Here is a 27793-nt window from a genome sequence, read left to right as displayed (position 1 = left end):
TACTCTATTGGGTTTTCCCCAAAATTAGTGGACATTTTAAGATTATAAAATATGAAATATTGTTTTAGATGTACATAGTTGTTTTAAATATATTGGTTTGACTCAGAAAGTAAATAAGCTCGTAATTGTGTTTCGTAAATTAGTTCCTTTGAACGCATGCTGAAAAAGCTTCATTGGGAATGTACGCATTCTATTTTTATACATTTGAGTTTTTCATTTAATGCAAACATTTCTGCACGCAAGTTGATTGAAAGTAATAGGGTTTTGAATATATATATATATATTTTTTTTTTTTTTTGGGGGGGGGGGGGGGGGATTTTACGCAAATATGCTGCTTATCTGTAGCTGTGATATCTGCTTATCCCTTCAGTCCCATCTCGCCCCATTTAGGTTTCCACTAAGAAACGTGTGACGAAAGCAGTGAGTGTCCTCCTTCAGGCAAGCGAGGCAATACCAATCACAGGCCTGCTTCTATAGTACCAGCAGCTCGCCTGGAGTTAATATCCCACACTTGATATGTGATGCCCCAGACAGTATCTGTACCAGAATACTACTTTCCTTAATCTGAAGATGTTAACAAATCTCGCTGTTCATTAGAGTGGAATTCTTTGGTAATAATTACACTGGCCAGATGATATCAGCATCTTAAATGCCACATCTTAATAAAGGTGCTGGGTGACTTTTTGAAGCCTTCATGAAGCAACTAAATGTCATTCTGTATATTCATGAACCCTATCATTCAAAACTGATCTATGATATTTCACTGAATCAAGTTCATTAATCAAATTGTAGTTTTCCACATACTTTGGTTAAATGTAGTTTCAGCAAAGAACAAAGTTATAATCACTCACAAAAACAATTCACAAGGATATTAGTCATCAATAAACAGAGTTTCCCTTTCCAAGTGTTTTCTTAATAAAATACAACTTAAAGCTTAGATAGCGGTCATTACCACGAGGAAATTATCTTAAACTATTTATTACACATTCTCTTATGTCCAAATGGATTTTATAAAAAAAATAAAAAATTCTTTCAATTCTTTTGAAGTTACGCTAAAGAACCATGTGCTCATTTGATTTATTTTCCAAAAATATCATTTAAGACTTTGCCAAAAGCGTCAAACAGTTTTGCTGATCAAAACACGTCACTAATTGGGCTGTTGTTGTAATTGGGTTTCAAAGACATGATGATAGTTTGACTGCACGCACCATAGTTCAACTTCAAAAAGCCATTGCAGAAATGAAAATGTGCTGACATGAAAAGTGTGTATGAAAAGGTAATTGCCCAATGATGGAAAATATCCCTGAGGTCACCCTAGCTATTTAGAACTGTTACTTTACGCTGTGTTTAGGAAGCAATTTATAGGCCAGGTTGTCAGTAGTAGCAGGTTTGAAACATTAACCACGGAATAACTTCCGAGGATCACAATATTCCAATGCTTGCTGGAAGAATTGATTCAAAGCTCGACCCCTCGTTCATCCCATATCAAAACCATTGATCAATAAATTGATAACAATTACTTTCCTTTCACTCAAAATCACCCAAAATATATTTTCTGTCAAATTACTAAATACATTCCCCAGCAATCTGACAACGTTAAGAAAACAGTCATTCTGATAGTGGGACAATTCCAAGGCAATCACTGGTCCTGTGAACTCAAGACAACTGGTCCACGAGACATGAAACTGCCTTCCACGAGGCTAATTATTTCTGTAACTGTTATTTTCGTACAGTGAAGGTCATTTATTTACACTGGGAGTGGGAGAAACTATAAAATCACTGCAACAAATCAGCAAAAGTTCTTCCAGAAAAAGTGTCCTTGTGGATTTCCTTCTCGGCACACGCCATGAAAATTCCTTAATTCACCCTGCTTATTTTCGGCTCTGCTAGAGGAACACATGAGGTAGAAGAATACATTGAATTGATTATCTATCACTTAAATGAGCCCAAGAAGGACCTGGTGTTGAAGGTTGTAAAATGATGCTGGATTTGCTGTGACCCATGACAAGACAGAGATGTAAGCTTCTGGAACTCTGTACCTTTTATCAAAGGCTTATCTAACAAACCACACAAACAAATCTGGCAAATTCAAACTGAAGAGCCATTATGCCCACAGATGATTGAGAAAAAAGTCCACAGTAAGCAAATTTTCACCACATTAAGAAAACACTTAAAGCCCACAAATTCAATTATAAATGCCACTCGATGTAAACAAGTTGAATTTGTGTAGAAATCAATCAGCATCAAAACAGAAGGTAACATCCCCTGATGAATGGCTTCTTTCTATAATTAACACAAATATTCTGCCCACTTGGAACGTGTATGTTTGAATGTAACAGACAAGAATGGATATCTAATGTTAAGACATGATAACTTAACAGCTGACATGAATGACTGATCTCACAGTTCCTAAATAAACTCTGTAGGGCAAAATGCTACCAAATACCCCCAAAAACATTTGCTTAAGAGAACTATATTCTCAGAGTAAACGCTCAACATGTCATACAGGCTCTGAAACAAAAATATGAAACAAATCCTGTGCAAGCCATAATAGTTTTGCAAGTCTAGATTTTTGTTTCGATTCTTCACAGCGCCACTCAATTGTATATTTATGAAAAAAAAGCCAAATATATTCATTTCAGACATACTATTTAATCTTTCACTCAATGCTCGTTTAAAAACTTGACCACATGAGTGATTGAGTGAGTGAGTGCATTGGATTTAACACCGCTTTAAACACTATTGCAGTTATATCACTATGTGTGAGCCTAATGTCAGAGGTACCTGTGCCCCCTGAAAATGATTATCAAAATGAATTATATAAATCTGTGTTTTAATCACAGCAACTTGTTTATGAAATCATCACTATATTGTCTCAAGGGCATCTTGAGACCATTCTAATAAATATTTTCGCACTCACTGCAAGTTCTTAAGCAATCAAATCAAAGAGCATTTCATTTTCTTGCTTTATCTCTTTGAAGCTACCAATGAAGTAGAAAGTAGGGATTCAATGGAATAACACATTCTGTAATCACTGAAACAAACCAGTCAAGCTTGGTTTATCCCACACTTGAAACACACACAAATATATTATTTATAACCATGTGTAGATCACGATCAAGATGTTTATTTGGAGTGTCCTTCATATTGGAGTTTCACATTTTTTCCTATACTTTAAATCAATGTATCAGATGTGTTCTTGATATATGCAATGAAACTTTATCATTGATACTGGCTCTAAATGTGCCATGACATTCATGTTTAGAATTTCTGTTATGGATTGATTAGCAAGCTCACTCTCTTCCAAGTGGAAGCCTTTTCCACAAGGTGATAATTCTGGTGTCTGGTGGACACAAATGCACAGTTCGTCATTGAGCAGAGGCTTTTAGCAAATTACTAATCAGTATTAACTGCAGGACATTTCCAGTTGTCAAGCAATCACACTTCCAAAACGATAGCGATATCAAAACAAAATAAATCAGCTTATTCAAAACTGATAACTTGTCGTCTTTATTCTGAGGCTATCCCTATCATTTCATGCATGAGACACCTGGTGTCCATGGTAACCTATGTAATTCTGTGTCCGAGCCTGGGATTCCAGAGCAGATAGGTCCATGTGCCCTATCCTGTGATGAGCAGCATGTCACCAGAAACAACACATATGGGAACTAGGTGGTCACAACTGCTGCCACAATGAGTGAGTGAGTGAGTGAGTATGGTTTTACGCTGCTTTTCGCAATATTCCAGCAATATCATGGTGGGGGACACCAGAAATGGGCTTCACACATTGTACCCATGTCGGGATTCGAACCCGGGTCTTCGGCGTGGCGAGTGGACGCTTTAACCACTAGGCTACCCGACTTCCCCGCTGCCACAATGACCACTATGAAAGGACACTTATCTATTGCTGTTATCCCCTGCCAATGTCATGGTTCTAGACACCTCTCTTCACAACTTGTCCATTCAAGAATCAGTTACTGCGATGAAGAATGAGTGTAAATGTTTTCTTTCCAACATAAACAGCCTGTTAGTAATCCACAAACAAGAGGTTGAAAGCATGAGCAACAATACATGATAAGAATCATTTCAATTATTTAACCACCACTCTAAATTACCATGTATCATGGATTGTTGGGAACACTGTCATTCCCAGGATCACAGAGATGAAGCTGAATATTCACTCAAGTCCCAGTACTTCAGTGCCCATATTTAACCACCAAATAATAATCTCAAAATCATCAGGCAATACACATACCAAATACTCAATAACCTTTCAAAAAAATACCTTTAAAAAAAATGTTATCTTGAATGAATAATCACCACAACCCCTACACCAGTATTCTTGTTAATGCCCATTTTGGACCTGCCAGTCCTGAAGTACCTGATTGGCCCTTTATGTAAGTGCATCGGAGCACGTAATGGCCAGCATTAGAGCCAGGAATAGACCCTGATCAGCCTGGGATATTGCTTCTGTATATAGTCAAATACTCCTTCACGGCAATACCCAACAGATACCATCAATTCACAATAAGGTCAGTCATCTTAAAGATGACAACGTGGTATTCATGAGGTCATCTAACAAGGTGGTCATCAAATCAGGACACTTTTTGTTCGTCATAAACTGTCTCCCTCTGCCGATACTGCAGGCAAACCAATGATAGCCATTCATGGTTACTGGTTTTCTCATCATCTGCCAAATAGAGATTGATTGCAGAAATTATATTTGTGCTTCATTGCATTTCCGGAACTTTCATATTCCTGGATGGATTTTCATCTAAGCTATCTTTTTCAAGGAGAAATACCACATTGAGAGGTTATAAAATGTTACTGTATTGCAAGACAATTCAAAAACTGCCGGAAAGATTTGAACTGTCCATGGTATAACAGTGTTATCATAGCTTCAATACTTTACCGAGTTCAACTTATCACAGGTCCTCTTCTCCCATGTTAAACATGCCTTGTATATCAGCAGCCTGTTAATGGATCTTGAATCTCTGATTGTAACAAGTTAAGAGTCATTGACATTTCTGGAATTAGTATAAGGACCTCCGAAACTAACATTTGAAACCTGCCATAATGAATAACAAGAAAATCTGAGTTCTAAGTTTGAACTTTCAGATATCACCCTGCCTGCCAATGATTTGACGACAACTTGGGCATTTCATCTAGCAATGATCATATAATACCCAATGCTGGATCCTACTCATACCCCTTGATTATATGGTTCTACTATCAGATTCTAGGGCAGAATAAGGCCCTGTTACCCCATGAACTAAATGAGGGGAGGGTGGTTACAGTAAAGAACATATCTGCCATCAAGTTCAGAATTAAGATCGTTGAGGATTACTCCTGCAGCATTCAAATCAAGGGACCCCCAAATCTTCAGCTTTGTGCATTAGGGTCAAGACAAGGACCCTATGACTTTCATGCTTAAGTAGAAACAGTCATAGTCCCCCATCAGTGTGGACTGATGCTCATGCCATCAACCACTGGTTTGCCTGGCAGTATTGATTGTTTACAGGCCACCATGACATGGCTGGAATATTGCTGGAGAATGAAATAAAACAACAACATCATTCTCAACAATGTCTCCCAAAGACGAAGTCTTGTCGGAGTTCATCTCTTCAAGACATACAGTTTGAATTCTTCACTACCCTGGTCTGCCTGTTGACACACATTCCTCCAACCTAAAACATCTCCTGATCCACTGATCATTAGCTGCTTCCCAGCACTACCGTAGCCCAGATTAATGCTACTGCGCTAATTATCCACATCAATAATCTCTGCGGACTGGTAATTAACAACAACTTATTCCAGTTCGTTTAACCCTGTCCCCCTCATGGTCCAGTGATGCCATAGTTTCCTCGAGATCACTTCATCAGCCTTATTGACCACAAATTCCCACTTGATGAAAAATGTCATTGCACCTTGATGATTTAAGGTGAGGAACGTGAAGGTCGATATAAATTAATGTCTAACTGTAGATGACAAGAGGCATTCCATCAAATCAGGGCTTCACCAACAGGTCTACCAAGTAGGCTTTTCACTCCATTGCACACAAACAAACAAGCTGAGGCAGTGATCAAAGTAAATGATAAAATAACCAATTTATTCATAAATAATATTTTAAATAGACATTGCTAAAGTTTATCTGCAAACATTCATGTTAATAAACTACCTAGTAACGAGGAAATCAAACAGTAAAATATTTGGAACATGAAATTCTAAAGGTTGAACAAATACAGTGCTAAATAAGATACTGTTTATCATTTGTCTGTAGCTGACGGCATTCGGGGTAGAAAATGTATATCTTTAATGTCTCTTCATCACTTCTTGCACTTAGATATGTCGGTATCTGGTCTTTGAAATGACCTAATGCACAAAACAAGTAAATGCACTAATGTTTTATTGAGCCAATCCTTCAATTTCCATTCATGTCATAAGCGATCAGTTTAGAAAATATGTAAAAATATTTTTGCACTAACGTTCCACCAAGTACTGATGAAATCATATTTTTGTATGAAAGAAAGCAATATGTATAACTGTTTTCACAATATATCCGTATTAATACTGGAATTGTTTGTTACAGGTCTGTTTCCACTGGACCCCGAGCTATGCGTCTTGTGGGTGACGAGTGATGTGCTGATGTGCACCGCTTCCATCTGGCACATGTGCACAATGTCCATGGATCGCTTCTTCACACTGAAATACCCCATGAGATACGGCCGAAATAAGACCAAGACAATGGTGCTAATGAAGATATTTTTTGTGTGGGTTGTATCCATTGCAGTCAGCAGCCCCATCTGCATCCATGGATTTATTGACACCTCTGTGGTCTATCATGACGGATTGTGTGTGCCCACGCTGAAAAACTTCGTAATTTATGGCTCAATCTTCGCTTTCTACATTCCCCTTTTAATAATGATTGCAACGTATGTGTTGACAATTCGAATATTGTGGAAAAATCAGCGTCTGATGAAGAGAATAGAAAGGTCAGACATGCGTCCCCGCCTTACCCACTTAAATCAGGATTACAATCTGTCAATACCACGTCTGCTGACATCCACCCATGATGCATCTGCTTCAAGGCGTGTCAGTTTCCCTGACAGCTTCAAGTTCAATACCTCATACCTTATGCCTCCAAGACGTTCCTTGCCAAAACCAACTCAGTCTTCCAGCCCCACACAAAGTCCTGAAGCTTCGGAGACAGAGGATGATGAACTGGACCCCAAGAGCTCCACACAGCTCCTTGATAAAAGATCCCAGTCCTACAAGTCGCTTTGTCGCCATGGAGAGGACAACCTAATGCTCAGATCTCGTTCTAAGGAATCCATCTACAACCCTTCATTTGAGGCTTCTGATGAAGATTGTACCATAGACAAAACAGAAAGGAAAATTAGATGTGCCCGGAACTTTTTACAAGTTCCATCTTTGCCGTTTAGTCGACACGGTCGAGGACAAACTCTCTACAATGCTGTATCTGACACCAAACTAGACAGTCATAGCAAACCCAGCACTCAACCAAGGGCACTGTTCCATCGTAGTGCCACGGGACTGGATAATTCTGTGGATTACAAGACCCGGGAATGGGATAAGAGGTTCTTCCAGATCCAACAGGAAATGGATCAGTGTCTCCAGGATGCAGAAAAGGAGAAATTCCGGAGAACCGACAAACCTGAGCTAATATTCTGTGAGGATTTTGTTCGTTATTCCCTGAAGCCCTTGTGTCATTCTGCTCCCAATACCCCGCTGAGGTCAGGGTTCACATCCGACTCTGGGGACTCACTCGATGACAAGGATACTAAATCTACATCGTCTAGTTCGGACATTATAACTATACACTTGAAATCACCTAAAAAATCCAAAACTTCTAGCCCCAAAACACCAAGAAGCCAAAGTCCACAATCCCCTCAAAGCCCCAATGGTGGGTTGCTCCGTGATATGATCAGCAATCCTCCGACGGATCTACTTTCTCCTGAGGAGGAACACGTTATGAGTGAATCAGCCGATAACAGCGCAGCAGACAGTGACGACCAGCAAGGAATGAGATTAAAACAGCGGAATAAATTCAAGAAAAGTTTCAGAAACACCCTTCGTATAAAAACACGGCCAGTGATAAAACACTTATTATCCAAGAAGACTGCTACAAACGAGAGAAAAGCCTCTAAGGTTTTAGGGATCATATTTATTGTGTTTGTTTTTTTGTGGACGCCATTCTTTATCGTGAATATACTGTCAGTAACGTGTGAGCCTTGCATGGAGAGTGTGACAGCCACCATGATGTCTGTGTTTCTGTGGATGGGCTATGCAGCCTCTCTTGCCAACCCAATCATATACACCATGTTCAATACAGCTTTCAGGCGGACATTCATCCGGATACTGACATGTAAGTTGAAGAGGCGCACCTCCAAGTACGCCGAGACTGCATTCATGAGTTACACCACTATGATGAACACAGATAGGAGGAATACAATGACTGTCCTCATCAAAGACGATTCCAGATGACTGAGATAGGAACTTAGGTGTAAGGCTCAATCAAGGCATCTCAACAGATGCTCAACTTCAACTGCTTATCTTCTTTGTCTATTAAACCATGCTGGGATTCATCTTAGACTGCAAGATAGGTCATCATTGAGTGCAACTTGAAATTATCACACATGTATTTTCTTAACTTCAGGGGCATTTTACATTGCAATAATGCAAAAATGTAACCTAAGCATTAAATCCCAAAAAAATCCTCTTACTCTTAATTGATCCAGTTGTCCGTGAAACACAAGTCATCTTTGCAAAGCCAGACCATTAGTTACAACTACCAGGAAGATAGAGTAACATCCAAATTTATCATTCCAATTTGGGAACATTTACTGACATTTCCCCACACTACCAAACATCAACTCTGAGACAGTCCAGATAAATCCCTTCAGCATCAATTAAAAATGCCATAAATAATCAAAATACAAGTACCAAACTTGAAATTCTAGTTAACAAACATGGATTTCTAAATATTCTAACCTCAGTAATCGGTTATCGTGAATGGTATTTTGAATATTTTGAATATTTATGGTATTTCAAAAGATTTGCATTTGTGCCACAAAAAAAAAGTAAAAATGTATTTAGATTCTGAACTGTTTGTGGATGTCTTGAGAAGTATCATCAATTGGTTGTTTATTTAAGTTGTAAAGTATCTGTTGAAAGTCCTTTTGATCAAACAAATTGCTGTGAAAACTTTCTACTGATTTGTCATGCTTCATTGTTGATTTTTACATTTATATCCATTGTTTTTTGTTACATATTGCTCGTTGCTATTTATTCAATAACATCTACACGAATGATCACATGATGGCTACATCACAATGAAAAGACATACATCATCCAATAATCCTGTGAAACTCTTTAATTCAAATTTTAGGAAATGTTACCATGGTTACTTACAAAAATAGAATATTTTTGGATCATAGGAAATATTTACATCAAATGTGTTATCATTGTACATACTTAGTGATATTTTGTTATTTCTGATGTGTACTCGATATTGTCTGTTGTAATTTAATAATGTGCCAAGCGTAACTCTATCACTTATATCTTGCAATTTGATAATTGGAAAAAATAAATGTATTTTCTTGTCAAAACATATTTGCAATGGTTGTTTAATGTAAGTCAAATGAAGGCAGAAGGACACCATCCCTTCCTTAGCTTATCTATTGCTAAAATACCCATGAAGATGCAGGTAAGAATTGGTCTTCAGCAACCCATGCTTGTCGTAAGAGACAACTAAGGGGATCAGGTGGTCAGGCTCGCTGACTTATGTCCCTCTTACTGACCAATCAGATTCCACCTCTCATATCGCTTGAATTTGCTTCAAACAAAATGACAGCGATCAGTCAAGACGATCTGAGCGATAATATATTGTGATAAAACGATTCTTACTTTGTGAAGTGCATCAAATCACTTGAGCACCTTCATTAAAACATGAAAAGATTTGGAAAATACCTGCTGACTCCAAGTTGGCGGTTCATATGCTTTGCAAATCCTGCAATCATACGAAATCTGCACTGCAGTTTACAAACCAGATGTCAATTTCATTACATGATTTTGATTGGACTTTGCATAGACTCATTTGACCAGTCAAATATAACTACACAATCCCAGCCTAAGTTCGGCAAGGGTGGAAACTGGACTCAATCAACTCCCCTGCCTCAGGAAGATGACTTGGTTGATGCATGTCATCATATCCCCATTGTGTAGATTGATGTTCATGGTATCAATCACTGGATTGTCTGGTCCAGACCCGATTATTTACAGACTGTCGTCATATAGCTAGAATATTGGGGAAAGCAGTGTTGAAGAACTTACAAACAAAAACATAAATGGGATCAGGGCTCACTTATACCCCCTGACTTCGACTCCAACATATTTCTAAGTTCAAAACATGAAAAAAGATCACATCTTTTTCAGAAAATACATATATCAAAATAAAACTTTGCACTGCACCTTTCCTATTAGTATAAAACGTGTTTCTTAAATTTGAAAACAATCCATTAAGAATTTTTTAGGTTATAGGTCGCTGATAAAGTAAAAATATTCTTATACAAAATATGAAAAATAGCTGGGTTTTTTTTTTTTAGGAAAATCCAAATATTTAACACAAACTTTGCACTGCACCTTTCCTATTAGTATAGAAAGTGTCCACCAAGTTGGGAAAGAATCTATGCAGTAGTTTTCAATGCGACATAATCTGTCTCATATCTTTTTCAATTACTGCAGAATTCACATAAGCTGAGCCAACAGACCAATATCAGCAGCAATTAGTGAAGTGGTGAGCGTACAGGCGTATATTGGTGGCAATTTGTGATTTTCAACTGATAAATGATAATTGATGGCTTGATAACTGGTAACCCCATACCTAGCCAATAATCAATCACCCTGTGCCTATGCAATGGTCGATTGTCAATCAATAGTGGAACAAAAATATTAATTGATATCAAATGCTTCTTCTAAATATACTTCAAACATTCATAAAATCTAACTACAGCAATCATAAACACATCCATCATCATTATGCAACTTATCAAGCATTAAAATGTAAAGAAAACAGGTATTCCACTGCAACTTCTAGTGATATACACAATATTAGTAACTGACTAAATTTGACACCACATTTATTTCTATCAAACTGATGGTAAGCAATGATCAAGAAGGGAATACATCCAATTACAAATGCAACCATTAGCTTGTTGAGATAATTGTCTCAGATCCTACTGTCTGTCAAAGTCAGCCCCAATCTAAAGCACCAAGTATTTAACACATTTAACAATTGTGTGATCATTTTTTTTCTTTGTTTTTAAATGCATTCAACTGGGAATTGATATATAACAAGGCCAGCCAGCAACTGAGATTTGATATATAACAAGGTCAGCCAGCAACTGGGATTTGATATATAACAAGGTCAGCCAGCAACTGGGACTTGATATATAACAAGGCCAGTCAGCAACTGGGACTTGATATATAACAAGGCCAGCCAGCAACTGGGATTTGATATATAACAAGGTCAGCCAGCAACTGGGATTTGATATATAACAAGGCCAGTCAGCAACTGGGACTTGATATATAACAAGGTCAGCCAGCAACTGGGACTTGATATATAACAAGGTCAGCCAGCAACTGGGACTTGATTTATAACAAGGCCAGCCAGCAACTGGGACTTGATATATAACAAGGTCAGCCAGCAACTGGGACTTGATATATAACAAGGTCAGCCAGCAACTGGGACTTGATTTATAACAAGGCCAGCCAGCAACTGGGACTTGATATATAACAAGGTCAGCCAGCAACTGGGACTTGATGTATAACAAGGTCAGCCAGCAACTGGGATTTGATATATAACAAGGTCAGCCAGCAACTGGGACTTGATATATAAAAAGGCCAGCCAGCAACTGGGACTTGATATATAACAAGGCCAGTCAGCAACTGGGATTTGATATATAACAAGGTCAGCCAGCAACTGGGATTTGATATATAACAAGGTCAGCCAGATACTGGGACTTGATATATAACAAGGTCAGCCAGCAATTGGGACTTGATATATAAAAAGGCCAGCCAGCAACTGGGATTTGATATATAACAAGGCCAGTCAGCAACTGGGATTTGATATATAACAAGGTCAGCCAGCAACTGGGACTTGATATATAACAGGGTCAGCCAGATACTGGGACTTGATATATAACAAGATCAGCTAGCCAGCAAGCAAAGGATTCAAACCTCACATTTCAAAATTCAATTTCATTTTTCTTTGAGTCTTCATATCAACTGAAATAGATTATTGCAAAAACAAAGCTGAAATGTTACATTAAGAACATGTATCTCCTGAGTAATCAGAGAATAAAATATTCTTACACATTTCTTTACAAAGTATGCATTGCATGGTATCAGTGTTTCTCTATAATGGGAGATTGATGCTAGTTTTTCCTAAGGAAGCAATCATGCCAACACCATAAAGATACGTATGTAGTACAAGACTCTCCATAAACACACAGCACGAGGCCTTCAGGGTGATAACATCTTTGAAAACAGGATACTTGCCCACTTGGAGCATGAAATACCACTACAACTGTGACATCTCCATGCCATGACATGCAGCTTGCAGCTGAACATTAAGATAGCTTTCACTAATCACATACTGGAAGCTCATTCTGTTATCTTCAATACACTATTCTTTCATGTTCTCGAAATGTGAATTCTGAATTATTGGAAATGTCAACATGATTCCTGTGAATATGTTCCAAAAGTAAATAAAAGAGATCGAGAGTCTATTTAGAAACACAAAAAAACAACATTAATAGCAATAGATGATTCTTGATATCTTTGTATCATGTTGTGTTCCTAATTTCCTAAAGAGCTAATTTTTCATTCAAACTGAATGGAAGCATACGACTTAGTGGGAAATGTAAAATGTCATGCAGAATTTAGTCAATTCTTTTTCAAGAATCCCAAATATCGTTCCCCAACTTGAAACAGGCTCAAATCCAACAGTATTTTCATTCAAGGTCTATAGAAACCATGCAAACAGGTCCATTAGGTTTCATAAGCAATTACACAACCTTTCTACCTGGAACCCTGTCTCTATGTGCTGATGCTATGACTTTATGTGGAACAATTTCAAACAGGCGCAACAATAATGCTTCTTGGCTCATTGCCAAATAGGGTGTCATCATCGTTATGACGATCAAAATACACTAACAACATACTGGTAGCCTTGGAAAATAATTGATAACCACATTTGGGTAAACTTCAAGAGAAGCAAAACTAATACACTCTAATACAAACGAGGTCATTTAAAATTCGCTTTCACCAGGCTGTGATGAATCCATCTTCCTCCTGAACTACGTGGGACAATTTCTGATGGAACTGGCAGGAGGTCATCTCGTTCCTTGTGTGAAATATTGTCTCTAGAGGCATGACAGGAAATGAAAAAATGCTATTGATAATGTTGAGCATTAAATCTCCTGCCTATCTGGCCATGCAGGATGAGCCTGTTGTATGCACCTGTTTTTAACGCTGAGCAGTATCGAGCAGACGCAATGAGATTGTGGCAGCCATTTGCAAAAAGAAACACCTGACATTTCTATCTTCAAACGACTTCAAATTCATGAATTTTTAACGATAGAAATGCTTTCATATTACTTTTGGAACCTAACAACCAACCTCTTATCATAACACTGTTCGGAGTCACAAAACAGAAAACAATAATTATTTGATATTATGAAAAGTAATACAATAAAATACAACTAACTCCTCAGATAAACATCATTACAAAACAACCAAATCAGCTACCATGATTAGTTACATGTAAAATATGGAACTATAACAAACTGTTCTTGAGGTATCCAAGCCACTGAGACTTGACACAATGCTGTCCATTTGCTTACAATGTCACTGAAGGACATAGAAGTGCCACTTACAAACCTCTAACACTGGTCCTGAATTACTGCACCCTACCCTGTTTTTGACATCTCAGCCAGGTATCAAACTACCTAAATCCAAATATTGTTTCTGAAAACATATCTACACCTATATTCAAGATGAGTGATGTCTTCATCCTGGTCATCAATGCTGCTCCCATACTTACTTACTTACCCAAGTAGGGACGGTCGGGTAGCCTCGTGGTTAAAGTGTTAGCTCGTCGCGCCGAAGACCCGGGTTCGATTCCCGACATGGGTACAATGTGTGAAGCCCATTTCTGGTGTCCCCCGCCGGGATATTGCTGGAATATTGCTAAAAGCGGCGTAAAAACCATACTCACTCACTCACTTACCCAAGTCACAGTGCTAAGATAGCTTAGTGCTACACCCATACTCAAAATCAGACTTACCCAAGCCACAGTGCTAAGATAGCTTAGTGCTACACCCATACTCAAAATCAGACTTACCCAAGTCACAGTGCTAAGATAGCTTAGTGCTACACCCATTCTCAAAATCAGACTTACCCAAGCCACAGTGCTAAGATAGCTTTTTGCTACACCCATACTCAAAATCAGACTTACCCAAGCCACAGTGCTAAGATAGCTTAGTGGAACAAGACCACTGACGTAAGTATGCAGACTTCCACAAGGAACTCTCTCTTGGTTCTGTAGAAATATTTAACCTACTGCTTAGTGACTCAAGAGATAAATATTTACAATCCCCAAACACACAAGGGTGATAACCCCTTTATCATTTAACGTCATTCTTCAATTCTGTGCTGAAAAATCTCTTTCTCTACAAACACAAATATGGAAACTGATCCTGCTTGGCTAGTGCAAAATTGTTTCGCAATTTATATCTCCAAAGTTGCCAAAACTTGTAAAATGCCTTAGGTATGTCGTTAGAAGCTGATTTTCAGAATATTAGATTATCCTTTTGATTGTGATAGCAAGTATCTCAGTAGTTTCTCCAGGTTCCCGATGGTTAATTCTGACTCATCACTGAATGAAAAGGACGACGCTATGTTTGTTTATAAACACTGAAAGTAGTCCCTACTTGACCTTTGATATTTGCATCTCTATCCGCTTATAACCCGAATGGATATCTGTTGGCTTTATCCTGCCAAGAAACCTATCCATTACATGATAAAGCAATATTATCAATCTAAGTTTTCTAGATCATCAGCTGCAGGGGTGTCTTATTGGAAATACATGAACTCAGGCTCTGAAACAAGCATGTTTATCTACTTACCAAGGTGTGGTGGTTCAAGTACTGGTCAATACCATTCACAAACCCACAAGTATCAACTAAACACCATCTCTCTGTGTGGCCCACATCTATGACAGGCCGGAAGGAGTGAATGGAAGAAAGTTATTTTATCAGCAGTTATGCATATCATGCATCTTTTACACTTTAATATCAGGTAGCTATAATGGATATAAACTAATCTTTACAGTTCCTAAATTCATTCAAGATCTAATGTGTGTTTGGTTATCTTGTATGAAACCTGGAAACACATCCTTAATCTCTTATCTATCTTCAGTCTTTACAATTTTCCCCTGAGATATATCAAATCATTAATGTCTACTTTATAAAAAAAGGGCAATTTATTCTAACTGCCGTCCTTAACTCCATGGAGGATGTCAGTAAAATCAAGTGATGGTTCTTTAGCAAAAAGAGAGAGAGCCCATCAGACAGCAACGAAGAGCCATTCCTGGGTGAAATGACCAAGACAGGTAGAGAAAATTTCATCAAGAACACTCAGACCCTTTCATAGAAAGTAGAAGAATTTGGGGCTTTAATGGGGCCATTTTACTAGCAATAATCTGATAAGCACGAAATGGCGGCAACATTCTTCTCCACTTCATCATTCATCATCATCAGAAACAGGTACCATGCATGGTCAACCCAAAAATGTGTAAACAATAATCTGGCAATCCTGCATAGTGAAAGTGATTCTCTTCAACCAAATACCACATTAAAATCACATTTAATGGTTAAATGTGTGCTGGAATCTGATTCATTGTAAAATGAGATTTTAAATTTGGTTATTGGGGGCTTATCTTTCCCAATGGATACTTTCGTTGTTACAGATTGTAAACTAAGAAGTATATGGTACGGCTGACTTGAATAATATCTGCACCAGTGCACCATTTCCAGATATATATAGTTTGATAAGGATCCAACAGAAAAACATCATTTCACATTCTTCTGCAGTTTCTACCTAGGGAGTTAAGCAAAGTATCAATTAATTTGAAAAAACATCACTTATCACCTAAACTGTCCTAAGTGCATTTCACTAGCTCAGTATACATGGTATAGTCAATGTTGTCTTGAGAAGGTCCAAGCAAAGCTCATATCAGGTGAGAGTGCTTGCAATGTATATGTCTTTCTTATGAATGTTTATAGATGGACGGACAACAGCCCACACCCACATCCGTACCCACACACCTGCACCCAGACACACCCACACCCACATCCACATACCTGCACCCACACACCCACCCACACACACCCACATCCAACCACCCACTCACACCCGCACCCACCCACACCTACCCCCGCACACACCCCCGCACACACACCCACACCCACCCCCGCACCCACCCCCGCACCCGCACCCACACCCACACCCACACCCACACCCGCACCTACCCACACCCACACCCACACCCACACACAATGTGACCTTTTCTCGCTTCTATATGTCCCACGTCTACTGGACAGGTCATTACACAAGGGTGGACAACAGCCTCCCCACCCCCAGGTAAATGTCATATCTGCCAGGGCACCAAACTCTTAAATCAATTCAGAATACTAAGAGTATATATTTGGAGCTTCTGGTCTGGATAACATGCACGGTCGGGATGAACATGATTCTCCAATCTATATGAGCAGGTCCATTAAGTTAGAATGTGAAAGGAAAAGCAGGGAATATGACCACAAACACATAAAAATAACAAATAACAGGTTGTATACAGCATGTTAAGCTAATTATTTTTTAAAAATGCTACCTGCAGGCTCCTTATTAGTTTGAACAAATGTCAGCTTCATTTCTAGCACCAAAGCAAAAAAACAACAACTTTCTTTCAGATGTTTTATGAATTTAAGATGGCAAACATACTGACATTATTTCTGTTAAGAAGCATAATGTCACAATAACCCTCAACACAAAACACGTTTCTAAGATATGGTTTATTAGTTTTCTAAAATCTCTTAATTCCACAAATAAGGTAGTGAGTGAGTGTGTATGGTAAAACACCACTCTTAGCCATATTCCAACAATGTCACGTCATGGGGGTACCCCAAAGGAGTGTCTATCTGTTAAACAATGTAATTTGTAAACATGCTAATCTTTTGTGTTTTCAAAATGACATTTATATGGGCATTATGGTACAATATACATCTTTTTTTACTTTCAAAATTTAAGAGGAATATATATATATATATATTCATATGGCACATCATTTTGGTATTTGAATCTACGATACATACCTTTTACCAAGATAGTGAATGGAGTTATGATTGGACATGTCATAACCATAAGTTGAATAGATTTAGTGCATGTGAATTAACTACAAATGTATTATCATCAATAATGATATGCCTTATGCACCCCCCCCCCCCCCCCCCCCCCCCCCCCCCCCGCAAGATATTTAAACAAAAATAAATTTTCCTGGTTTTCCAAAATATTTGCTCATTCCATGTTTTCACTTACTGTCAGTGTGTGAATTGAGTTGAACACTTCTCAGGGAAAGGACTACAACTAATCTAATCACTAACACGGAGCTTGACAAGAAAATGTCTGTCTTTTGGCTCAACTGGAAAAGGCAACAACTTCTCTAACCTGACCTTCTTAAATATTGATTTCTGTAACAGAAAAATCACATTTTTGAGGTGAGCAAGTCATTTGCAATCTCAGCCTATTACTGCTGCTGGCAAAGGAGTGTGACTTTAAGCCTTGTACTTCCAATAATGAACCTATAACGGAGGGGGGCAACCTCGCGGAGCTAGCCCCACCAAGCTGACATCTACTGTAAGAACAGCGTTACTTATTACATTGAAAACTAGATACTAATTCTTCCAATTAACTTTCCAACCATAACTCTTAAATCCCATCCTAACAATCAATCTCGGATGGGGGTGGAATAAGAAAGATTGACATCTCAAAAGAAATTATAAAAAAAATTATAAATCTGATTCATCATAATCTGGCCCTTGGGGTTGTGCTGGAAATATCTCGTGACACATTTATGTGTGGGATTATTTCAAGAGTGGGTTGTCTGATACGGAATTGAGAAGCAAGTGTCTGAATACTTGAACATCCTTACTGGCAATGAATTCATGGCCACAGATATGTGTGGGATAAGGCAGGGTACAATTTCCTTCTTCTTTACCAGCAGGTACAACCAAGTTAATTAAAAAAGGTATACCACAAAAGTATCGGCTGCACGATGTTATCATGAATTGAAGTACTGTGTAGGGCTGAGTCCAAACTACCCGACCCCTATTACCCGACCCTACCCGGGTACCCAACCCCCTATTACCCGACCCTACCCCGGTACCCGACCCCTATTACCCGACCCTACCTGGGTACCCGACCCCTATTACCCGACTCTACCCGGGTACCGGGTACCCGATCCCCTATTACCCGACCCTACCCGGGTACCCGACCCCCTATTACCCGATCCTAATCGGGTATCCACCCCCTATTACCCGACCCTACCCGGGTATCCGCCTCCCTATTACATGACCCTACCCGGGTCTCCGCCCCCCTGTTACCCGACCCTACCCAGGTATCCGCCCCCTATTACCCGACTCTACCCGGGTACCCGATCCCCTATTACCCGACCCTACCCGGGTACCCGACCCCCTGTTACCCGACCCTACCCAGGTATCCGCCCCCTATTACCCGACCCTATCCGGGTACCCAACCCCCTATTACCCGACCATACCCGGGTACCCGACCCCTATTACCCGACCCTACCTGGGTACCCGACCCCCTATTACCCGATCCTACCCGGGTACCCGACCCCTATTACCCGACCCTACCCGGGTATCCGCATCCCTACTACCCGACCCTACCCGGGTACCCACTGCCGGTCTCAAGAGTTGGGAACAAGATGTCTGATTGGGAATTGTTTCACCGCAGCCCAGGCAGTAAGTATTGAGATACATGTATCAAACGATCTGATCATGCGTACACTGAAGTTGACTGAAGCGTTATCTTTACTCAAACATATGCAAATCAAAAGGAATGGATGTATCGACAAAAAGAAATGCAAACATTAGCAACATGTATTGTAACCACTGAGTGAGTTTTTGTCATTAAACAATATATCACATGACTAACCACAGGTCCGGGTAGTCCTGTGGGTACCCGGGTCCTACTCATGACCCACCTGACCTGAGCACCCCTGTTACCCAGCTCTAGTAGTACTAGTACTGTGTTTTCAGTTATTTTGAATATCAAATAGATTAAAAGACAAAATAAAGCTGATAATGTTCTTCAATATTCTACTTTGGGGAACTCTGTATATGGCTTCTGACATCTTGCCATTCAGTAGACAACCTTAAAACAAAAGTTCTAAAATGATTATAACCCCATGAGTGGCCGTTCTAGTGGTAATCGAGAATTAATTTGTTTTGCCACAAACTTCTGCATTCAGAGCCCAAATATATTTCATTGTTTTGATGAATGTTTATTTCCTGGAACCAGTTCTAAAATGATTCAGCTTTCCACTTTTATCAATTTTTTATTAAATTTTACAGTACATCAAGCTTTCTCCTTATTGAAGCCAATCTCAACCGTCTGTCCAGCTATTTCTAAAAAAAATTGTTTTTCACTTTCTTCATGATATCATTACTGATAGATCTACTTAGTATGGGGACACTGTCTTTTGTTACATTTAAAGCATTTGTGTAAGCAGTTTCACTGATAGGCAATCAACAATCCTATCGCTGTCCCTGACACTTTATCAATAGTCCGAGAGGGATATATCGACTATTCATCACCAACTAAACTATCTAGAGTAGTGCTCACATTACTGGATGTCTGGAAGAATGTTTGCATAGACGGTCCCTTTTAATCTGAAATTTTTATTCAAAAATTTTAATTCTTTCCGTGATCTCTGACCTTGCATGAAACATCACAATACTGTGTACAAACCAACTACCATAGCCTTTGTCAGTGACGTTTGACCTCTCTGACCCAAGATAGGGAACACATCATGTGGTTTATGTTCCCCGTATTTATGGACATGAGAACAGACTTCTTTACATTTCACCTCCGGGAACTGATTTTAACACAGGGTAGTAGTAGACATTATTACGGTTAACGTATACAAATAAAATGGCTGCCATTCACTTGTGGTGGAAAATGTTACCTGCACCGAGGGCAACCTGACAATAAAAGTTACTTGCACTTTAGGGTTGGGACGAGTCCAAATTTACCACCCCACTATTACCCGACCCTACCTTGGTACCCGCTGTTGGACTCAAGAGATAGGTACAAAATGTCCGATTGTGAATAGTTTGACCATACCCCTGGCAAAATGTATTCAAATAAAACGATCTGGTCCTGCATACAACACTGAAGTTGACTGAAGTCTTGTCTCTATTCAAACATATAAAGTCAGAAGGAATGCGTGCATAGCCAGAAAGAAATGCGCATATTAAAGTACTCACGGAAATGAAAAAAAACTGTTTTTTCGACCTCAGATCTTAAATTATTGCAGTTAATATACAAAATATGTAAATATTCAAACAACTAAATTAGTACTAATTGGGCCTTGGCACAAATACAGCGTATCAAATGTTTTTATGCCTTTTTACACGTAAAAGTGTGTAAAAATGTGAATAAAACAGACTATTGTGAAACAGGGCATAACCAGGTGTAAGTAGATCAAGGTGACCTATGGCACCTTGACGACAGGTGAGAACAGGTGCGTAAAGCCTATAGTCTGTTTCTGCTATTGGACTGTGTCAATTTGGACTTAGTTTTATTTTTAAATGTTGAAAGTGCCGACAAATTACCTCCTGTAAAGTACATTTTGTATTGTTCACTGAGATCAAACTAGCAAATCCAGACTAGTACTTTTCGAGTTGTTTTGTTATTTCGTATTTACAGCTACGTAACACTTTGTGTCGATTTTTAAATTGAGAAAAACAGTTTTTTTTCATTTCCGTGAGTACTTTAGTCACTTATAGTGCAACCGTGGAAGTTCTAGATAACTTGTGCTATTAAATAACATATCTGGTGAGTAACCACAGGTCCGGGTAGTACTGTGGGTACCGGGTCCCACTCAGGAACCATCCAACCCATGTACCCGAGTTCCCCGTCCCAGCCCTACTGCACTTGAAATATTTGACCTGCATTAGTGCAGCTTGGATATAGCGAAATCAATGCCTGCAAGATAAGATCCCCCTGCAGTCTCTATGGAAGTCATGTTGACCATGCAACACTGTAGGGAGGTTGACCAGTATTTCCGTTTCATTACAGCATGTCAGTGCAATGTGGGGCAAGCAGGAGATCCACAAGCCAGGGTTTAGGGCTAACAAGCCAAGGGTCATAATTGGTGTGAATCTTTAAATTGAACCATCAGTGTAATGCTGCACCTTTGCCCACCGGGCAACCCTTGACCCCCATGTGCATAAGATGATGGAATAATCCATAGCCTATCAAAGGTAATTATGGAGCTGACAGGTTATCCGAAACACAAGTATCTTAATTTCTGGCCCGATCGATGATGTTTCTTTGCCTGGACCAGGTGAGCTCCAGCCCTGTATCAAATGATGTCATCACCTACCTGAACAGCAGGAATCCAAGGGCCGTCACAGCAACTCTCCTGACATCATCGTTGACATCACTGACCTGGTCAACACACGAAAAGAACCATCATTAATCAACATGATTTATAAACCAGCATTCATGTCAAAAAGGTGATAGAAAACATTCTAGAATGTTTTCATGACAGATTGTATTGGCTACGTTAGAACATATAATGTCTGATACACTGGAAGAGAGAAAAGGGGATGGACAGGCACATGGAATGACAGATCGAAACAGTGAACGGATGGACAAATAGATGGACGGATGGTTATAAAAAGATTGACAAGTGGTTCAAGTTAGAACATATGATTACTGTGTGGCATTTTGGATAAAAGGTAGATGGATAAACAACAAATATTAAATATATAGATGGAAGGACAAGACGAATGAAGTTGGTTGGTTGGTTTGTTGTTTTACGCCGCACTCAGCAATATTCCTGCTATATGACGGCGGTCTGTAAAAAAATTGAGTCTGGAGCAGACAATCCAGTGATTGATATCAAGAGCATCGATCGCAATTGGGATACAATGACATGCTTAAACCAAGTCAGCCAGTCTGACCACCCGATCCCGTTTGTCACCTATTATGGTCGAGTGAAGTTTTGGCAACAGAAAGACAAATGGAAGGACAGAATAAAGTTGAGATAACTACCAGTCAACTAAAGTGATGCTTCTTTGAGTGGCATTTAGAAGTTGGTGTGATGAAGTAAGACAAGTTCTATGGATGAACAACTTCTTTATTACAATTAGTGCGACGTTTCGGTATAGATCCTAACACCTTTATCAAGCTGAACTCAACCACCTCCGCCATGTATTCACTAACTTCAACAATTACCCTACCAGCCTAGTAGAACAAACAATCAACAGCATCCTCAGCCCCAGAGAGCGGCCTCCACGACAACAGACAGCCCCATTTGTCATCAGTCTTCCCTATATAGGAACAGCCAGCCACCAGATCTGCAGACTGCTCAAACACCACGCCAACATTGATACAGTATTCCAGAGAGAGATGGATGGAGAGACAGATGTACAAGCTGCTGGATGGAGAGACAGATGTACAAGCTGCTGGATGGAGAGACAGATGTACAAGCTGCTGGATGGAACCAGGGACAGATGTACAAGCTGCTGGATGGAACCAGGGACAGATGTACAAGCTGCTGGATGGAGAGACAGATGTACAAGCTGCTGGATGGAACCAGGGACAGATGTACAAGCTGCTGGATGGAACCAGGGACAGATGTACAAGCTGCTGGATGGAACCAGGGACAGATGTACAAGCCGCCAGATGGAACCAGGGACAGATGTGTATACAGATGGATGAATGGAGAGACAGATGTACAAGCCGCCAGATGGAACCAGGGACAGATGTGTATACAGATGGATGAATGGAGAGACAGATGTACAAGCCGCCAGATGGAACCAGGGACAGATGTGTATACAGATGGATGAATGGAGAGACAGGTGTACAAGCTGCCAGATGGAGTGATGGATGAATGGAGAGACAGATGTACAAGCCGCCAGATGGAGTGATGGATGAATGGAAAGACAGATATACAAGCCGCCAGATGGAACCAGGGACAGATGTGTATACAGATGGATGAATGGAGAGACAGATGTACAAGCCGCCAGATGGAACCAGGGACAGATGTGTATACAGATGGATGAATGGAGAGACAGATGTACAAGCCGCCAGATGGAACCAGGGACAGATGTGTATACAGATGGATGAATGGAGAGACAGATGTACAAGCCGCCAGATGGAACCAGGGACAGATGTGTATACAGATGGATGAATGGAGAGACAGATGTACAAGCCGCCAGATGGAGCCAGGGACAGATGTGTATACAGATGGATGAATGGAGAGACAGATGTACAAGCTGCCAGATGGAACCAGGGACAGATGTGTATACAGATGGATGAATGGAGAGACAGATGTACAAGCCGCCAGATGGAACCAGGGACAGATGTGTATACAGATGGATGAATGGAGAGACAGATGTACAAGCCGCCAGATGGAACCAGGGACAGATGTGTATACAGATGGATGAATGGAGAGACAGATGTACAAGCCGCCAGATGGAACCAGGGACAGATGTGTATACAGATGGATGAATGGAGAGACAGATGTACAAGCCGCCAGATGGAGCCAGGGACAGATGTGTATACAGATGGATGAATGGAGAGACAGATGTACAAGCTGCCAGATGGAACCAGGGACAGATGTGTATACAGATGGATGAATGGAGAGACAGATGTACAAGCTGCCAGATGGAACCAGGGACAGTGAGTGAGTGAGTGAGTTGGGTTTAACGCCGCTTTTAACAGTATTCCAGTTATATCGCGGCATGTCAGCTTAATGTGGGAGGAAAGCCCGAAGTGATGCAGGTCTCAGACGTTTACCACTTCGGTGAAACCCACGAGCACGGGTATGGTGCTGACAAACCTAGAAACATAATTGGGGCGAACCGGGATTCGAACCCACAATCATAGGTTTCTGGCATGCCCAAGGGACGCAACTCTGCACAGCGAATCGCGGCGCCTTAGACGACTGGGCCACCCGTGCCCCCGAACCAGGGACAGATGTGTAAACAGATGGATGAATGGAGAGACAGATGTACAAGCCGCCAGATGGAACCAGGGACAGATGTGTATACAGATGGATGAATGGAGAGACAGATGTACAAGCCGCCAGATGGAACCAGGGACAGATGTGTATACAGATGGATGAATGGAGAGACAGATGTACAAGCTGCCAGATGGAACCAGGGACAGATGTGTATACAGATGGATGAATGGAGCACAAATGAGGACATACCATTAGGTTCATAAGACACCTGGCCATTGCACAAGCACAGCTGGTCTGTCTATTCCAATACATAAACTGCACGACCACTAATGCAGTCAGCCCATCGAAGATACAAACACATTAGTGATGCCATAAAATGGGACTTTGAGTGATGTTCAATATATTGTGCCAGTGAAACAAAATTGAAGTTGGTTGTCTGAAACCCTTCTAAACAGCTTCATGAAGCTTCATTTGGCCATTAGTAACCACCATTTCAGTACACCACCTAACTTTGTTAACAGTGGTCTTCTAGTTCATCCAATCTTCATCAGTGACAAGGAACATGGCTGCTTGGTTTTAATGTCTGACTTCTAGCTCAGGCAACAGAAGTATGTACTGCCACAAGCACGTAACAGATATGTGGTTTTAGGTATAAATTTTTTTTTGTTTTAATCTATGTAAATATTTATTAGTTTTCTTGATGCCAAGTTGCAGCTGCAAGGTTCATATTAAGAAGGGTCCTGCTGTTATAGTATTTGATTCTAAGTTTCCAACAGTCATTCATAACATAACGGGTACGACAAGGAACACTTGAATTTAAGAATACCAAAGACTGCAGAAGTGAAAAAGGGGGAGTAAAATGAGAAACAAGACCAGTCACTCATTATTGGGTGAATTTCCAGACAGAGACATTTGGTCCCTCTTTATGTTGCAAGTTACAAATCATTGTTTAACATTGTCTCCGTTGCCAGTTCCTTACTTCACTGGAATGAACAAGAACGTTTTTCAGAACAAGACACAGCTAATCTGTAGTGTCAAATTCATTGTTCTTTAATTCATGGTAGATTTCATCTTAACATTACCACCTTTGTTGATGAGAGAAAGAATCAGCTTACATTTCAATTGTTCGCATTAATCACCGTTAATAAACAAGGTATATCAATTCATCTAGATCATTACAACCCTCAAATACCGGTAGTATCTACTTCATGAGCCGAGCTGGATACAAGTTCCTCGCAACATCTCACTGTCCTTAATGTAGCAATGTCTCAACCTGATCTGATTAATGACAGCTATAAGTCGGCTGATCTCCGCAAGGTACTTCACAGAAACACAACTTATACATAGCTCCAACTCATATTTTAATTAAGCCGACACACAATATAGAGAGTAATGTTATCACTGAAGTAGGAAGATTGTACATGATAGCGTGATTTGAAACACCTAGCCAAGCTCTACACAGCAAGATAATTTCTCAATATCTCACACTGAGATGGTACCAGGCAGTCGTTTTAACAATTTAATTATGACTCGGTAAAACATATTCTCATACAAATAAAAATGAAGGTTGGTTAAGACTGACGTGTGTTTGTTTGTGTGTTTTTTCCCCCATCTCAAAAAACATTATCAGCTGATCACCATGAGCACGTAACACAGGAAATACCAGTCAACAAATCCAAACTGAAGTACACAACTTACTTCCATTATTATACCATCTGGTTATAAACGTGTTCGTTGTACATCTGGACTTCTATTTGAGATATATTTTATAAGTTTTATTCATTCAATATTGTTTACAATAATTTTTGGCGAAATCATGTGTGAAGTGATCAGTATTTACAGCATCCATGGTCAGATTACCACTACTGACGCCATAAACTCAAACTTAAGTTGCCAGAGAATGGATAGATATATCATAAATGCCATACTTTGACTCGTTTAAAGTCATATATGTCGCAAGTTGACTATTAATGCCATACTTTGACTCGTTTAAAGTCATATATGTCGCAAGTTGACAATTTAATGTCAACATAACATTTTCGCAATCGAAATACATGTAGTGCAGGAAGTCTCTACAGTGACTGGTTAAAGTGACACAATATTCAAATACATTATTTCTGCTAAAACAATAATTTCAGATACAATTTCCTCCGACCATTGCATTCTTTAAAGTTGTAGCACTGGGTACTTTTTAACTGAATCCCCGGTAGAATGGGAGAAAACCTATGTACAGCTGATTGCTATTTTCGGCATAGTTTACAAGAAAATACACATAGTAATCTTAATCTCTGCATATAAAACAATGCCCTGGAGAGCAGGAAAAATGGTAAATGAACGTGTCTAGTGATGTTCCATATCAAATTTAATATTTTTACTCACCAAGTTTGTTATAGCTTTTCACTCATACGATGTGGAATTTTTTAAAGCACACAACACTCGATAAAAAATTTTTTTACACTATGAATCATAAACAACCACTATTCTAATAATTTTGCAAACTGTGAAATGTACATCGTAGATCATGTTAGGATGGCAGATTATGTTCTGTTGTGTTGGTCATCTACCCCCTACGACTCCACCTCCACTAAGACTCAACAACAGGAGACATTGTCAGTGCCCAGAGGGCACCAGTGTCCTGACAATGTTGACATGTTAATGTTTCTCAACCTGAAGTTGAACTATTGAGGCTCTGAAATACATGTATTATTTTCTGGTGATTGAACTTTAAAGTTTTCCGCTGTTTTGAAATTATAAGTGTTTTGAAGGAAAGTTAGAGAAAATTCCACTTTGAAGTTGAACAACTTCAGTAGTCTTGTTATTATAAAAGAACACATGACTGCGTATTATATGCGAATTGATAACTCTTCTGTACATTGATCAATCGGAAGGGGCGCGAATAGGAATTGTTCACTAGCCAATATATTAGCAAATATCGCCGTGGGCGCTTATTAGAGCGGGGCGCTCATCATGTCGATTACGGTAACAAGCATGAGATATTGGGGACCAATTTGGACAGGGAATCCCCAAGGTGAATATTTTCAAAAGAGCACGACAAACTCCTCTCAATGCTGAAGACAACACATTCAACACTGGTACAAGAATGGACACACTAACAATACATAATGACAGTGGGTCTTTTGTTAACACTGTATTCAGCTTCTCACATCTGGTGTTGCCAGCATGACCACCGGGCAGCTTTGGTCAGATCTTGAACACTTAAGACTGGTGCAGTTATCAAGACAGAAATAGACGAGGATCTCAAAACTAAACCCAGGAAAAGAAAGGCTCCAATCATGAATGTTGTTTTTTCACCTCTCTGTGAAAATGACAGATGTCAACCCTTAAGAGAAATGAGATTGTCTCTTCTTGTTACATTAATGGTGAAATCTCAAAAACACAGAACACAGCACTGCAATGAGATGGAATGAACTTGTCTGC

General features: G+C 39.6%; 2 protein-coding genes across 2 annotated transcripts in view; one reads left to right on the top strand and one right to left on the bottom strand.

Annotated features, from left to right (window-relative positions):
* LOC139448270 (D(2) dopamine receptor A-like) overlaps positions 1–9552 on the top strand; it is a 46339-nt gene extending 36787 nt beyond the window's left edge. Inside the window, exon 2 of the mRNA XM_071229802.1 lies at positions 6590–9552. Coding sequence (XP_071085903.1) covers positions 6590–8505 — 1916 coding nt within the window. The 3' untranslated portion in view covers positions 8506–9552. The remainder of the gene's footprint in view (positions 1–6589) is intronic.
* Positions 1–27793, bottom strand: part of LOC139447338 (26S proteasome non-ATPase regulatory subunit 1-like) — a 328509-nt gene that overhangs the window by 263821 nt on the left and 36895 nt on the right. The window contains exon 21 of the mRNA XM_071228641.1: positions 21767–21831. Within this exon, the coding sequence (XP_071084742.1) occupies positions 21767–21831 (65 nt within the window). The remainder of the gene's footprint in view (positions 1–21766; positions 21832–27793) is intronic.

The sequence above is a fragment of the Haliotis cracherodii genome, unplaced genomic scaffold (assembly GCF_022045235.1).
Source record: "Haliotis cracherodii isolate W230 unplaced genomic scaffold, xgHalCrac1.p SCAF_7, whole genome shotgun sequence".
In the NCBI taxonomy this organism is placed as follows: domain Eukaryota; kingdom Metazoa; phylum Mollusca; class Gastropoda; order Lepetellida; family Haliotidae; genus Haliotis; species Haliotis cracherodii.
Note: the sequence above shows the minus strand (reverse complement) of the source record. Positions and strands in the feature narration are given on the sequence as shown.